Source organism: Chelonoidis abingdonii, chromosome 3 (assembly GCF_003597395.2).
Source record: "Chelonoidis abingdonii isolate Lonesome George chromosome 3, CheloAbing_2.0, whole genome shotgun sequence".
Taxonomy (NCBI): Eukaryota; Metazoa; Chordata; order Testudines; family Testudinidae; genus Chelonoidis; species Chelonoidis abingdonii.
This window is the reverse complement of record NC_133771.1, coordinates 183,084,538-183,100,643: the sequence shown is the minus strand read 5'-3', so window position 1 is coordinate 183,100,643 and position 16,106 is coordinate 183,084,538. Positions and strand designations below refer to the sequence as shown.

The 16,106-nt window shown below is 41.4% G+C and overlaps 1 protein-coding gene across 1 annotated transcript in view; it reads left to right on the top strand.

The window, feature by feature from the left end:
- The window catches only part of SRBD1 (S1 RNA binding domain 1), a 281,147-nt gene that overhangs the window by 18,506 nt on the left and 246,535 nt on the right, over positions 1-16,106 (top strand). The window contains exons 3-9 of the mRNA XM_075064368.1: positions 1,044-1,188; positions 5,093-5,175; positions 8,567-8,732; positions 9,923-10,285; positions 12,537-12,703; positions 14,388-14,505; positions 14,975-15,113. Of these exons, the coding sequence (XP_074920469.1) occupies positions 5,093-5,175; positions 8,567-8,732; positions 9,923-10,285; positions 12,537-12,703; positions 14,388-14,505; positions 14,975-15,113 (1,036 nt within the window). The 5' untranslated portion in view covers positions 1,044-1,188. The remainder of the gene's footprint in view (positions 1-1,043; positions 1,189-5,092; positions 5,176-8,566; positions 8,733-9,922; positions 10,286-12,536; positions 12,704-14,387; positions 14,506-14,974; positions 15,114-16,106) is intronic.

Below are 16,106 nucleotides of genomic sequence, written 5' to 3'. Positions count from 1 at the left end.
GAGGTAAATTAGATCCACTGCATTTCCTTTGTCTAAAATATCTGTTACCTTCTCAAAGAAGGAGATCAGATTGGTTTGGCACGATCTACCTTTTGTAAAACCATGCTGTACTGAATTTATCCCAATTACCATTGACCTCAATGTCCTTGACTACTTTTTCCTTCAAAATTTTTTCCAAGACCTTGCATACTACAGATGTCAAACTGACAGGCCTGTAGTTGCCCGGATCACTTTTTTCCCCTTTCTTAAAGAGACCATTTCTGCCCCAGAGATGTTACATGCTATTGGAACATTACCACCCTTAGATGGCATTCACAAGAAAAGTGACATGCAAAGCCAGTTTTCACTTTAAACATCCGGTGAGGAAAAATGTATCAAAAGACTTGATGAGAGGTTGGAAACCTTAGCTAGAAGCTGAGAGACAGACACGGGTTGTACTCCAAGCCCAGTGCTGGCATAGCATAATGAAATTGGGTTTGAGGGAAGTGCTAAGCTTATCTAAGGGTATGTCTTCACTGGCAGAGTTACAGCGCCAGCAGTTACAGTGCTGCTCAGAGAGCACAGAAGGGAAACCGCTGTTGTGTGTTCACACTGTCAGGGGCCTAAGACAATATGCTTGTAGGCCTTTTTTATTGTTAACCTTTTTTCTCTCTTTGCTGTTATTTTGAAGAAGCTGGCTGAAGTCACTGTATTTTCATGCTGTTCACAGGCTTCTGAAGGGAAGTCTGTGTATAGCAGGGGCAAAACCTGTTGCACCAGCTGAGGAAGTATGGTTAGTAAATGGGGATGCTGTAACCTGGAGACCTAGTCTAAAAGTGAGGTGAACCATAGGAGTCTGCCTTGAAAAAAGTGTAGGCGTGGGCCTGTCGCTTCAAAGGGGTACCAAGAGAGAGGTGAAAGGTTCAGCTCACCCTGACATCAACTAATGTCCTGGTTTTCAAGATATTATAGCTTCACAAACTTTAATAACGTTCTTTCAAAATTAAAATGAAATATCGTTTCGTATGTCTTTTGTAAAAACAATAAAAATCTGATTCATGCAGGAGTCTGGCACAGTGACCTTTCAGCTTTAAAAATCAGAGGAAAAAGGAGAAAAGTGACTGTGTGAAGGAGCAAGAGTATCAGAGAGAGAAAACAGCTAGCAGTGCAACTTGTGAAGAAGAGAAGAGTAACTGAGAAAGCTCAAAGGTGAGTAGTGTCCTGTGTGTTCCATGCAGATTTGTAGCCTCCTCTAAGAGAGCAACATTCCCCCATTCACATGAATGGGATTTCTGCCTGTAGAACAACATTAAGAAACTGGTGTATTATTGACAAATGTTTCCTGCAGTGGGAACCAGTTCTGAGTGCAATTTCACTGCTGGTGCTGGTTGACATAAGGTTCAGTCATGCCTTTTGCAGTGGTGCTGGAAAATGGTTTTGTCTTATCAATACTCGCAATCTAGTACTAGTTCATGGGGAGGAAAGCTGCTGAAAACCATTGTTGGTACAGTAACTCCTCACTTAACGTTGTAGTTATGTTCCTGAAAAATGCGCCTTTAAGTGAAACCAATTTCCCCATAAGAATTAATGTAAATGAGGGGGTTAGGTTCCAGGAAAAAAATTTTCACCAGACACAAGACTGTATCACACACACACTAAGTTTTAAACACACAATTTAATACTGGTACACAGTGATGATGATTGTGAAGGTTGGTTGAGATGGAGGAGTCCGAGGGTGGGATATTTCCCTTACTGCTAAATGATGAACTAGCAATTAACTGAGCCCTCAAGGATTAACTCTCTCTCTCTACCCAAGGCAGCAGGAATGGAGGGAGATATGCGCATTTCCTTTAAGTACACTGCCTTGTTAATTAGATCAGCTCCCTCTGTCCTGAATCCTGGTCTGTCCCCCCTGCTCTATGGAAGATGGGGTAAGCGGTGTGCAGGAGCAGGGGGAAAGGGGACACCCTGACATTAGCCCCCCTTGGCTCAGACACAGGTTTGATACAAGAGTGGGTGGGTGAGATTCTGTGGCCTGCGTTGTGAGGAGGTCAGACTACATGATCAGAATGGTCCCTTCTGACCTTTAAAGTCTATGATTCTATGTGTTCCTTTTGTGGATTCTGGAACATTAGTGATTCTTCCTCCTCCCCGCACAGCAAACAGGAGTCTTAGGGAGCAGCTCTAAGGCAGAGGGCAGGAGCAATACATGGCAGTGGGGGGAGGGACACAGCTGAACTGCAGGCAGGTGCTGCACAAGGAACTTAGGGGAGCAGGGAGCTGCTAGGGGGAGCTGATAGAGGGCTGCCAGTTCCAAGCCCCCACCAGCTGCAACAAGCTTCTCTTCCTGCAAGCAGGAGACAAGAGGTGGCTGCCAAACGACATTAGAAGGGAGCATTATACAACTTTAAATGAGCATGTTCCTTAATGATCAGCAAGGTAACAGCGAAACAATGTTAACTGGGACGACTTTAAGTGAGGAGTTATTGTAGTAGGTCAAGTTCATAGTGCCTAGGTGGGGTTCATTTAAAGGGCTATGTTTGCAAGGGGACACAGTTACCTGGTTCACATGTGCAAATGTGTGGTTTTCAGGGCACATACCCTGCTTTGGAAAAACTGGCCCCAAACACTAAGGAACAAATTGATTTTTTTTTTTTCTTTTCGGGCTATGCTCCTGACATAGTATCTGATATCTTAATGCAGGCAAGTGCTGTCTTATAATTCTGGGATACAAACTCCACCTGTCTGCTTACAATGATACGGGCCAATCAGTTTAAAAAAAAAACTGACCAATCCAAGCACATTTGTTGCAGAGTTGTACCTACTGCTTGCAGAACAGAAACAGAGACAATTTCAATGTCCTGTTGTTGTCAGGGATAGATATAACATGCTGATAGGTAAAACCATGTAAAAAGTAAGGTCTAGTCACTCTAGAGGACAAAAGTCAATTTTAAGAGCCCATTCAGTTAGCAGGACATCTAGATGTTAAGAAGGGATACTCAAATTCAAATAAAAAGAACAGGAATACTTGTGGCACCTGAAAACTTATGCTCAAATAAATTTGTTAGTCTCTAAGGTGTGCCACAAGTACTCCTCGTTCTTTTTGCTGATTCAGACTAACACGGCTACCACTCTGAAACCTGTCAAATTCAAATGTTACCACTGGTCTGTGCACATGTAAGGCTAACAATTTCAAAAGCTCGGGGGAATAATGGGTAACGTAGTCATTTCCCTGGGAATGTAAGGAGTGGATACTGCAGAGGGGTTTCCCAAGTCACCAGAGATGAGCTAATCAAAGTGCTTAACTGATGGGCAAGGCTCACTCCTCTAGATAACATAAGAGAGGATATTTGAACCCAAACACAACTGAACAGAGGAGGGGTAAGAATTATGTGGAGGATTTCCAGATTTTCTTACCGAAATGGTATATAAGCAATTCTCTGTAAGTACATGATTTTTGGATCTTATCTACTATTAATTTAATAACATATTGAAAATAATTGTTTTGTTTTATGCAGTATGTTTGCTGCAGGATCAAAAATTGACACCATGTAGAATCAAGCACAAGAGTTTATTACACACAGTGCTGGCGGAGTGCCACTTTGCTTATCAGGCTCAGAGACACGGCAGGACAGTTAATTACAATAGATTATATAGGGTGCTCATTGGGCGGAGAGAAGTGACGGTAGTGGGTTTCCCAAGCCCCTGGATAGGTTCTAGCAGCAAGACAAAATAAGCACAATAAGCCAATGGTCTAAAAGATTACATAATGGCCCCACCCAAGGCTCACATTAACATATTGCTGGCACACAGGTAATTACCCCCAAACTATGTCTTTTAAAGTATATAGGTTAAATTCTAATTTAACCTATATTAGCTCAGCTCGCCCAGTTGACCCAACAGGTACATTCCTGGAGATTTAAAGCAAAAAAGCAATAATTAGTATTTAACCATAACAGTTGTTTATAAGTTTACCCTTGCATATCTTTGGGCTAGGATTGGCATACATCTGTGATGGGAGGGTGTCATAACTTATGTCAATTATATAAGGCCTCTCCCTGAACTCTGTCTGAGATCTGAGGAGTATTGTACCACTACCTCCTCCCTGCATTAGGGAGTAACCATGAGGCCTTTCTCAGCACTTCATGTGTCTTATAACTTGCGATGAGGACGCCCAGTTACATCTGGAGTTATGCTGACTCCGCTCACTGACTTGAAACACACAAGGTTATCTGTTTACCCCAGCTTTCTCTTAGCTATGTATTGTTTTTTGTTAGCTAGTCCTCATCCAGGCCTATATGAAAAGTTCTTAGCAGAAACTGTATTTAAGATTTTACATCCACCGCAAATAAATTTTGGCCCTTCATTTGCAAACAATTATTTTTTAAATAATGTTTTGTGGTATCCAAATTTAAAGACTGGATGCAACTTGACTCTGAGGGAAGTGTGTGTACGTCTAACAACTAACCATTGTTATATGGAGTATATATAGCTGTCTCTCTGAAAACTAACCCACATTCTTGGAACTTAAACTTCATTTCTGGGTTGATCAGAGAGAGTGTTTGTAATCCAGGGCCTGTGGGCTAATTATTTGGAATTACTGCCTATCTACACATTGGGTTTGGGGAAGTCTGGCAAGTCGTGTTATTAACGCCATAATGCTGGTGAAATGGCATCCATTTTGTTAAGGCTGGTCCACACACAAGTTTGCATTGAAACAACAAATGAATTTTCATTCATGCTTTATAACAAAATGTGGATTAAAACATGCTTAGTTATTTTGGTGCAAGTTTGTGGACCACTTTATTTCAGAATAGAAGTATCCTATTTTGACTTAAATTGGTTAAAAAAAATGGCATAGGTTTGTGTCTAAAATGATTGCATTGGCTATATGTAATTTTCCCCAAAGCAAAGTGTTGTGGGATTAGATTGTTTTGATGCTGTGGTCTAACTTCTTTAACATATAGGAGTGTATTCTGATCATACTACATGCAGACTTGTGTGCCAGTTTCCCACATGTACTCCATAGGGTACAATTTTGATAAACTAGATGAGAGAGAATATTTTTGTAGTTGATTGTTGTTGGTTTCCCCCCAACCTCTCTTCCTTTCAGATGTCAACTCTACCAAGGATAGCAAAATCTAAAGTAAAGCCACTGGTATCAGAAGAAGATGAGTTACCCTCCTTTCTTAAATCGTAAGATTAATTTTCCATTCAAATTTTTTGGTCTACAGAACATATCAGTAATGCATATTTGTTGTATTTAATTTGCTTCAAGTTTCTGGTTTTGAGTCATTCTGGTGCAGTATAAGTGAGACAAAGGGTGTTCTCAAGATCCTGGTCAGAGGAGATGACAATTAATATCAAAAAAGGGATTGATTTACTAAACACCCCTTCCCCCACCTGCATACTTAACACACACAATGAAAATATAACAAATGGCAAAATGTGTGTTAGGTCTTGTCTACACTTGCAAGTTAGAGTGCATTAAATCAGCCTCGGGCACCCTAACTCCTGAGGGGTCCACACTGGCAAGGTACTTAGAGCGCCTGGACTCCGTGGCTGGAGCACCCCTGGTAATCCACCTCCACGAGAAGCATAGAGCTTGCTGTGCCCAGGCTGGAGTGCCAGGGTATCAGTGTGGACGACATGTTGCATTACGGCACTGTGATTAGCCTCCGGAACTGTCCCATAATCCCTTGAAGTCAAGTGGCCATTCTCATAATGATTTTGAACTCAGCTGCGGGCATGAGGCTATCCCCTTTCAAAGCTCTGTCTCTGACAGCTGGCATGCTTATTTGCTGCAGGACACAAAGCAAACCATTAATGTGGAATGCTTCTTCTGCAGAGGCAGGCGTGTGTGTATGTTATGCTCATACAAAGCACACGGGATCTTTATAGAGGAAGGTAAATACGTAGCATTTATTGAAAATAAAACAGTTAGCATATGCTTTTTAGTTAGACACACACACACTCTCTCTCTCTCTCCTGCATTGATGTTTATAGTTACCAGTCCAGAGTCTGGATCAATCTAGTGGCCAGCCAGATTGATCGCAGAGGGGAGCAGGGCTCTGTCTGTCGCAATCCGATGCTCCTGGAGTGTGGCAAGACAACACAAAGTCCCATGGCCAAGCACCCTGCTCTTATAGGTGTTTGTCTCTGTTGAAATCTGTGGATTTTGCTGTGTAAACATTCCGGTACACTTCTGAGAGGGTCATCCTGTCCTTTGTTCCTTAATCAATTGTCCTTAGGGGTAGCCTTCACCTCAGGGTTGTCAATTTGCCCTTCATTATGGATGCGTGTTGATGATTCTTTGATGTTCTTTAAGTCTCTTCACTCCTTCCTTGACCATCTGGCTATAACAGTGGCCTTCACACCTTATCTTTTTCTGATGCATACGTTCCTCATTCACACAAACAATCTCTTACAGAACCTTCAAATACAGACAGAATTTTATATTCATCACAATACATTGTAAATCAAGCCTTGCTAAATCTTATAATTTAAACAATTCACATTGGGGCTTCAGGCCCTCAACACTCCTCTAATTTCCTTAACATAGATACAATACAAGATCTTGTCTCTTACTTTCTAAAACCTTAAAACAAAGAAATGTATATTTAACTAGAATGCCTAATTTGTAATATATATAGGAAACCACAGTAGAGATTATAACTTATCCTAAAACAAAAGGGTGACCATAATCAGTCATAAGGATTGTTCTGGTCTGTCATTCCTTTCTGCTATTCAAAAATGGTGACTGACAGAATGAAATCAAATCATACATTAATTCTCATAGTATATTATAAAATCCAGCTCGTGTGTGTGTGTTTGTGAGAGAGAGAGAGAGGCGGAGAATAGGGGCTGATGTCGGGGTTTCCCCCTCCCCTCCGCCGCTGTCTGAACTTACAAAACAGCATGCTGACACACTCTTGTCCCCCAAAACACACTGTCTCTCCCCTCACATACATACGTCACACTCCACCCCCCCATTTGAAAAGCAGCTGGCAATCTAGTACTGTAGAATGCCCTGGAACAATGGGATTGGGAAACCTGCATCATGTGATGCTGTGCCTGCCTTATTAGGCATTGCAAACCCTTTCCAAAGCACGTTGCAGCCACTTGCACACTGGGATATCTACAACAATGCACCGTTCTCTGTGGCGTTGCAAGAGCTGCTAACATGGCTTGCAGCTGACAGTATGAACACATGGCAGTGCTTTCCCTGCTGCTGTATCTGAGGGCTGGTTTAACTCCTGGTGTTCTACATCTGGAAGTGTAGCCAAGCCCTTAGAATAAAGACTAACTGCTAAAGTCCCCAAAAGAAAACCAACCCTGTACAAACCCGTGTGTACCATTTTAGCAAGGCCTGAGGTCTGCATGGAGTAGCTCTAGATCCTGCACTTCACTCCAGCCACTAACTGCAGTAGAATAAAAGGCTTTACTTATAGGGTTTCGCTACACTTGCAGCTGTACAGCGCTGGGCGTTACAGCTGTCTTCGTACAGCTGTGTAGGGAAAGCGCTGGCCACACTGACAGCTACCAGCGCTGCAGTGTGGCCACATTTGCAGCATTTGTAGCGGTGTTGGGAGTGGCGCATTATGGGCAGCTATCCCAGCGTTGAAGTGGCTGCAACGTGCTTTTCAAAAGAGGGGGGTGGGGTGAAATGTGACAGGGAGCGTGGGGGATACAGAGAGATTTTTGGAGCTGACACTGTGTCAGCTCCCTGCCTTGCAAATTCCGACCACTTCCCCCATCCCTCTCTCATTCAAATTGCCCTCTTTGTTTTTTTCCGCACAGACCAGATAAGCAGCTGCTCCGAAACGGACCGCCGCCCCCCACCACATCGTGCTGCTTCTCTCCTCTGCCTGCCTCTGGTCCCGCAATCAGTAGCTGTGTTTGTTTTTTAGATAAGCAGCTCTGGGAGCCCTGAGTTCACAACAAAACAAAGAGAGGCATCACAACAAAACAAAGAGTGTTATCTTTCCTTAAAAAGCATTATGGGAAGGTTCCGGAGGTCAGTTACAGCAAAGTAAGATTAATCACTGTTTACACTGGCACTCCAGCGCTGCAGCACCAGCGCTGTTCTCTTTATTCCTCTCGTCGAGGAACCAGCGCTGTAGCCAGGGAGATACAGGGCTGTATGTGCCTTGCCAGTGTGGACGGGGAGTAAGTTACAGTACTGTAAAGCCACTACCAGCACTGTAACTCTCAAGTGTAGCCAAGCCCATAGGCTCTGCATCCCTTCCTGCTCATCTTCCCTGCCCATTTCCCTTTACTTCAGAAAACAGCTTTAGAATCTTTCTTGGACTCCATCTATACTTAAAACGTTTATTGAAAAAATCAACCCATAGCGACATAGTTATGCTCACAAAAACACTATTGTAAATGCAGCTGTGTCAACGGAAGATTGCTGCTATTGGTGTAGTTAATGTTTGGGGAGGTGGTGTTCCCACCTGGCAGAAAAACTCCCGCTGTCAGCATGCACGGCCTCGGTGCTTAGGGGACTGTATCCGTCTAAGCTCTGTAGTATAAATATAGCCTGACAGATGTTTTTTTCTTCTTGCAATGTTTACTTTTGTTTCAGCTCCTCTGAATCAGAGGAGGAAGAGGAGGAGTGGGAACCAAAAAGGAAAGTGGCAAGTAAACGTAGGCTGCCAAAAAATCCTGAGTCAAAACCTAAAAAGGCTGCTGCTCCACGGTCAACTGTGATTAGGAAAAGGACCAGGAAGACAGCAGTAAAAGAGGAGCTGGTAGGTATCTGTAAGCAAGACACACATAACTATTAAATCTGTCAAATGCAATGGCCAAAATTTTCCTACTGAGAGTTGTAGGTGCTCAACACCTCTGAGAATTAAGCCATACATCTCTTTATAGCCATGAAGTTTATATATTAATTTAAAGAAAACTCCCTATCTACCTCATCCCCTCCTTTAGAGGAAACGAAACAGCACTGTAATGTCATTTTGTTGTACTGCGCCTGCATTCTCTTCCACCTTTTCACAACTCTGGCACTCCAGATAAATTCTTAGCACAGTGGAAGGGATGGAAATGCTGTACGTGTTATACTACCATGAGTTAGTGTTAGTTCCATAGTGCAGCTTGCAGAATATTTTTCTGTAAATCTTACCCAGCAACAGTGAAGCCAGTTCAGTTTGAAGACTTAATGAGTATGTTTGAATGACTTTCCTTGTGTCTTTCATCAAATATTTGATACTAAAGTATAAGAGTAGGGCTAAGAAATACTCAAGATTAGAAAAAATTGCAGGGAGGGTATTCATCACGAGGGAAACTACTCTGTTTGTAACTTACCCTAATGTGCTTAGGTATTCCAACATGCATGGCTTATGTATAAGATCCCCTGTGTTTGGAGCTCCCTTCGTTACTGTGTTTGCCAGCCTTTGATCCTGGATCCCAAAGAAGAACTTTGGTGGAAAAACTGGGGCACAAGCCAGTTGTGACTTGCATAAGGCTTCTCAACAACTTAGCGTAAGGAATGGAATTGGAACTCAGGAGGTGCCTTCTAGTTCCAAGCTCAGTCTGTTAGAGCATGAATTATATATACACGATGTAGGCAGTGAAACCCATGGCCTACATTCTCTCCATAGGTAATTTTAAGAGAGCAGTTTAAAAATAATTCCAAAATTTCTAAAGTAACTTTGATCTTCAAAGCCCATCTCTACTAGGCTGCAGTTTTTGTTATCTTTTTGCTGGTCCTATGAAGGTCTGCTTAAGACAGGCTGCACTGTAATTAGGGGTCTGATTTTACAATGCTGAATACCAACTGCGAGGCTCTGAGCACCTCTCAGTTTAGGGCCATAACTTGGGAAAATGATGTCTACCATCAAATTCTCCATATGACAACACTTATGTTAAATCTGCTATGTTTTTATAGGACTAATTCATGATATTCAGTGTTTTATTTTGATGGATTATTTGGCAGAATGTATCTTTGCCTATTGCTGCTGATGAAGACAGTAAAGATGGACTGAAACTTTTACAGCCTAAAGAAGACGGAGACCCCAAACCAAAAACTAGAACTAAAAAACCAAAAATGCCTCGGGGAACAAAAATAAATGTTAGTCAAGGACAGATGAATAACCTAGATAGTGATGAAATACCGTCAACAAGTGCGCCTTTGATAGAAAATGAAATAAAGCAGGAAAAGCATGAAGAAGATTTTACATTTGATGAACCTCCTTTAAAAAGGATAAAATCGACAACATGTCCTCAAGGAAAACCAGTAAAACATCCTGGAAGCACCAAGCACCAAGAGGAATTAGAAATGAACTGGGACATTGTGCAGGTATGACATCTTTCCATTTCTTTATAGCAGTCCATTAATGCGCTACTGTAGCTCACAGAAGTAGGACTAACTTGGGCTCTGGTACACATTCGTGATCCCTGTTGACTTCAGTAAGAGCTGTTGACACATTCCAGGAAGTAGCATGGTACTCTTAAATAAATAATGCTTGAGTTACTTTATTTACTACAGTTTGTTCTTAGCCTGAACATAGGCTGTGACAGGATACACAGATGAAAGTTATAGTTCACTATAAAATGCCTCTGAATAACCAGTTTTACAAATTTCCATTCAGATATCATTCTGACATTTATGACTTGTAGACACACTTTGAATTAAAGATTGTTTAGCGATTTACAGAACAGTCTCACTTTCTTCCTCTTTATCACCGTTAGAGCTTGAGGGAGTTGCAATTCAAAGACTGTAGCACCCTTGAAAATTTAGGATTTTTTTTTGCAGACTTCATAGTAATTTCTAGAATGTAAGTTTTAAGTATGATAAAGAAATCATGGCCCATTTTGTTTTGGAGATAGACTTCAGCATATATATCAGCCAGAATGGAACCTTCATCCAGATAGACTTAAAACAATGATGTCAAATAGTGTGAGGACGTCTTCATGCATCTCAGTAGAATATTAACTATGAAGCCTAATCATGAGCATTTAAATGCAGATGTTGTAGAAATAGCCAGTTAATGCCCTTGTTCTACGAGGCTAGATGTAGCTATGGAACACTGGGACGTGACTGGAATAGGGCAGCACGTTGTAGCGTACTCATGCTACCGTACTGTACAGCTTGCTACTACATTAAAAATATTAGAATAGATTGTCAGAATTCTCTCCCTGACATCCTTAAAATTCTGCTGACTTCTAAAGGGAAGAGGTTCCTGCAAATACTATTGGCAAACTCCTTGAAGTTCTCCCATGTCCTTGTTTATTATCTAAGCCTGTGTATGCTGTTGGTTATAACTAGGTACTCAGTAAGGTACATAAGATATTTTATATAGCCTCAAATGTGTTACTGTTAATGTGATTTGTATGATCGCAGGTGAGCGTGTGTGTGTTGTATAGACATATAGAGTAAAATTTTCAGAGACTTCTAAGTCACTTAGGTGTTGTCTACACATACAAGTTGTTCCACTTTAACTATACCAAGATAATTAAAGCGATGCAAACCACTGTAGGGTAGATGCAGTTATACCGGCATAAAGGGGACTTATCCCAGAAGAGCTTATTCCCATATACTGAGTCCACACTGGGGATTGTACTGGTATAATATATCAGTAGAAAATTCTGCCCCTGACTGAATTATTATACCAGTACAGAATCTGCATGTAGATCAGGGATTAGGGTATTTTGAAAATTCTGCCTGTATTTAATTATTGAGACTTCTGTAAAATGAGCTTGATGGCATCATTTTGGTTCCCAGTGGACCAAGTCTAGTATTTTTTTTTAATATAGGGGTCTGCAATGCCAGTCTCTCCTCAACCCCCGCCCCCCAACCTACTGCAGCTATTTTTAATAATTGGGTGGGGCTTTTGTGGTGATTATTCTAGAAAGTTGGCCTAATTATGAGAATTGCATATTTTGGTTAGGATTGATGTCATTCTCACCTCAGTTCAGTTTTAGTGCTTGTGAAAGGCCCTGGAGACTGAAGTCTTCTGTTTATCCACAGAGCAGCTATAGCACTGATAGATGAAGTATAATCTTCCCCATACCACCGTATCAATGTACCTTAGCCACCCACATGGCTGAGGATATTTCAGGCTACGTTCAGCCCTTTGTTTCTACTAAGACTGATAGCAAAGGTGCCTATAATATGGTGGTGGTTTTTGCGATGTTGACCCTTGTGTGTTAGGAAAGACTCTGAGATTATCAAAGTCACATCACACATGGAACAGTCTTTAATAATGACTTTTTGGTCCCCACTGACATAGTATAACAAGATTGTGGCCACCCAGTGCTTCATGTTCATCCTACCCCCCTGTGTCCGTCCCCACAATGGCCACTTTATTTCATGGTCATCATGTGCCAGAACTCATTCTTTTTTCTTAATAAGTACAAATTCAAGGTCAAGGTACCTGTAGCAGTATTATAGTTTTGACACATGCTTTTGCAAGCCTGGCATTCCATCCAGCAGAGGGCAGTATTGGGCACAAAACAGCACTGTATACTGGCTGGATATGAAACTGAAGTGAAGATATTAAGCCAATTTACCAGCTTTAAAAATAGTTACTTATGTTTTCTTGTGGCAGGTCCTGTCAGAAAGAACAAATATTGAACCATGGGTGTGTGCAAACATAATTTGCCTTTTCCGTGATGAAAACACAATTCCATTCATTGCCCGGTATCGAAAAGAGCTTGTGAATAATCTGGAAGCTGATGCCTTGCGAGAAGTACAGCAAACACTGGAAGAACTACGGTAAGCAATCTAGTCGGGGGCGTGTATGTGTTTGTGAGGGAAAGGAGTTAAACGATGACCTGCTGCCAGGTCTGAGTTCCTCGTGTGCTTGGTTACAATTTGGAACTCTGCATATGGTGTCTAAAAGAGCAATAGTATAATTCCCAGTAAAATATAATGTGAAGGTGGTAAGTATGCATCAGTAATGCAAGGGGGGAAAATCCCAACTAGAATGTTCCCATTTAAAAAAAAAAAGAGCACAAAGATCTTAAAGCCAAAATACTCAGAGTTAGAGAGAGGAGTATCCTTGATGCTCCCCTGCCTTTTACTTTGTTTAAGAAGAAAAAAGAAAGTTAGGGTTACTAATTGCTCAGTGAGGAGTTATTTTAAATATGTTTTGTGATTTAGAGGCCCCTGAAGTATGTAGCCCTGAATCAGAAATAAGCTCCACCCCTTGCATTGACATCTGAACATCTGGAAAAGAAGCCCAGGGCTCCTTTTCGGTAGCTGCAAGAGTCAGTCCAGCAGCTTCTAGTGTAGGGTAAGGCGAGTAGCATATGGTACCTTGGTGTTTGTAGTGGGCATGGAAGGCAGCCCCAAAATATTACTGTGATGAGGGAGCCAGGCCAGGAGCCAGTAACCCATGCACACACTTAGCAGAGACGGAGGAAGTGAGTGCAAGGAGCAAGCTGCGCTTATAAGCAGGCAAGGATGACAGAGAGTCACTCCCGTTCTTCCCCCAGTGCACATGCACATAGTCTCTCTGGGCCTGTGGAGACACAACAACCCTCTCCAAATAATATAGTTGGGGAGTGGGAAGCACTTATTTGGCCAAGCAGAGCAAGCTGCCGCTGAAGCAGCCTGCAGCTCTCCGTTAGTTCAGACTCCACCGTAGAGGCAATCAGGGCTGCCACAGTTCCTCCTTGATGCAGTGGTTAGTGTGTCTTTAAAATCTGTTTGATGTGCTGTAGGTGGGCAGGGAACAGATGTAAAGGTTCTATGTGCTGAGATCTCCCCCTTCCAGTCCTGGCCATTGTTAGAGTAAGGGATTCCTCTCAGATAGGGGAGAATGCCTGGGACAGGAAACGGGGTTCTGGGAGGGCACACAGTATTGTGTGCCACTGTCCTCCACTGTCAGACCAAGTCAAGTGTTTTGTAATGATTTCACTTATTAGTGGCTACGGGACCCTAAGACGTCCCTAATACTCTCTGCTACTATAGAGACAGATCCTGAGAAGTGCTGAGCATCTGCAGCTCTCGTTGACTCGAGTAAGAGTTCCAGGTGTTCATCACCCTGGAATTAGCTCATAGGTACTTAATATAAATTCTTATTTAGATGAAGTGTCAGAGTTGCTGCACTTGGATCACAGGGTGGCAGTGTTACAAGGAACATCAAAGCATAAAACACTTAGCTTAACACTCTTTGCTTGATTTCTAGATTCGCCCTCGCCCAACTATTGCAAGCTTTGTTGATTGTTGTACAAATATTAAAATGAGAGAGAAATTATTAGGATTTCTACAGCATTTGTCAGAGTGGGTTCCTTGAGGCTGATATATGGTGTAGTCTTCCATAGCTTCTGAGGCCAAACACACTGCCTCAACAACATGCTGTCATGAGACCCAGTGGGTTGGACCACATTTAGTGATAATCTTTTTAATCTGATTTGAAATGTGATTATTTATTAACATAAAACATGTATTGTAGTACTGTTGCAAAGAAGACACATGCAACAATACAGAAGATAAAGAAAGAAGGAAAGCTATCAGGAGGTCTATTAACAGCCTTATTAAACTGCAAAACTTTGGATGAATTGGACCATGTGGTTAGTGTCTCTTTTTTAAATATGTTTGTAAAATGTTATCTTGTACAATTAAAGAAGATGTAATGAAAAATGTTAGCTGTGACTAGTTCTGTGAGAATAACTGATTTTTGGTTCGCTGGCCATTCTGAAAAATGGGGAAAAAATAGTTTAAGATTTGAACAAAATATTTTGTTTAGTTTTTTGAGCTTTTTTTATATTTTGTAAATAAGCTGAAGCACATTTTGAAATAAAGTCATTTTGAATCCAGAAATTGAAACCTTTCATTTAGAAGATGTTAAGACAAAATGTTTTGATTTGGGGTGGGGATGGGGTGGTATTTTTGACTGAAACAAATTGGTGAATTTGACACAAATTTGCCAATGTTCTGGTTGACCCCAAATATGTTGCCTAGCTTAGATATGGCAGAAATGTTGATCTCCGTCTTTTTAAATAACAATACATCTTACAACTACTTTCCCCCCCCCCACAGTCTGCACCATATAAAACTGGAAGTAAAGGCACCAAAGCCCAAAGGGCCAAACAACTGGGATTAGAACCTGCTGCCATATCTCTCATTGAAAACCCAGTAGAACTCAGTCTGTTTTCTTACATTAAGCCTAATGTCAAAGGTAAGTACTCAGTTCCAGTATGCATTAATGGGAATTAGAACATACCTTGAATAAAAAACTTTAAAATAAATAAACTTTATTTATTAGTTGTCCTGATACTATTGAAAGTTAATATGAGAATATCCTACATTGCTTAGAGACTTCAGCGATAGATGCAGTAGAAAAAGCCAAGTTGAAAATCACGGTCATCTATTGTCTAAAAAAAATTCTGGAAAATCCTAGAAGGAAACCTTGAGAAATGAGAACCTGCTACAGGGACTGTGGCATGGGCATGAGGAAATATAGGGTGAACTTCACTACAGCACAGAGGGCCTGTCTAAGGTTCCATCCCCACTTACACCCTTGACATGATACTTATAGTTCAGTGTTATAAAGGGTCTTGTGCAGGCATCTTGCACTGAGGCAAATTTCATCCACCAAGGCACATCCTAAAAATGTCTGTATTTGGTGGTTGGGAGTGCGTGGGAGCCCTTTAAGTGCTGGGTGGGTCTTCATGGTGCTGGAGAGAAGACAGTCTGGTATCAGAATGGGTGCTCTGACTACTAGTGTCACATTTAAGTTCTGCAGAATTGATTCTGTCTTTGAAAATGCAATTATTCGTAGAGGGCAGTTTCTGACAATAAACAACGCATGTGCTGAAACTGCTTGTTGATACTGACTCTTACTCATCTCGCATTATAAACAGTAATCAAAATATAAAGATTAACTAACATGGTAAAGTTAAATTGGTCCAAATTTAGCATTGTGAATCAACTGGCAAAATTTCTGATTGATTAAATATCACATTTTAGAGTCTGTAATATTTCATAAGCAAGATGTTGCAAGCACTGCTGTGTACTATACTGCCAGATAATTGATTGTGCTGGGAGAGTGCCAGAGCCAAAGGAAAGTATTTGTAATGAAAGTTGAGATCAATTATAAGGATGTTTGAATGTTTGCATTCAAAAGGGACTGTCAGTTATTGGAGCAGCATGTATCATTGTCATTTTTAAT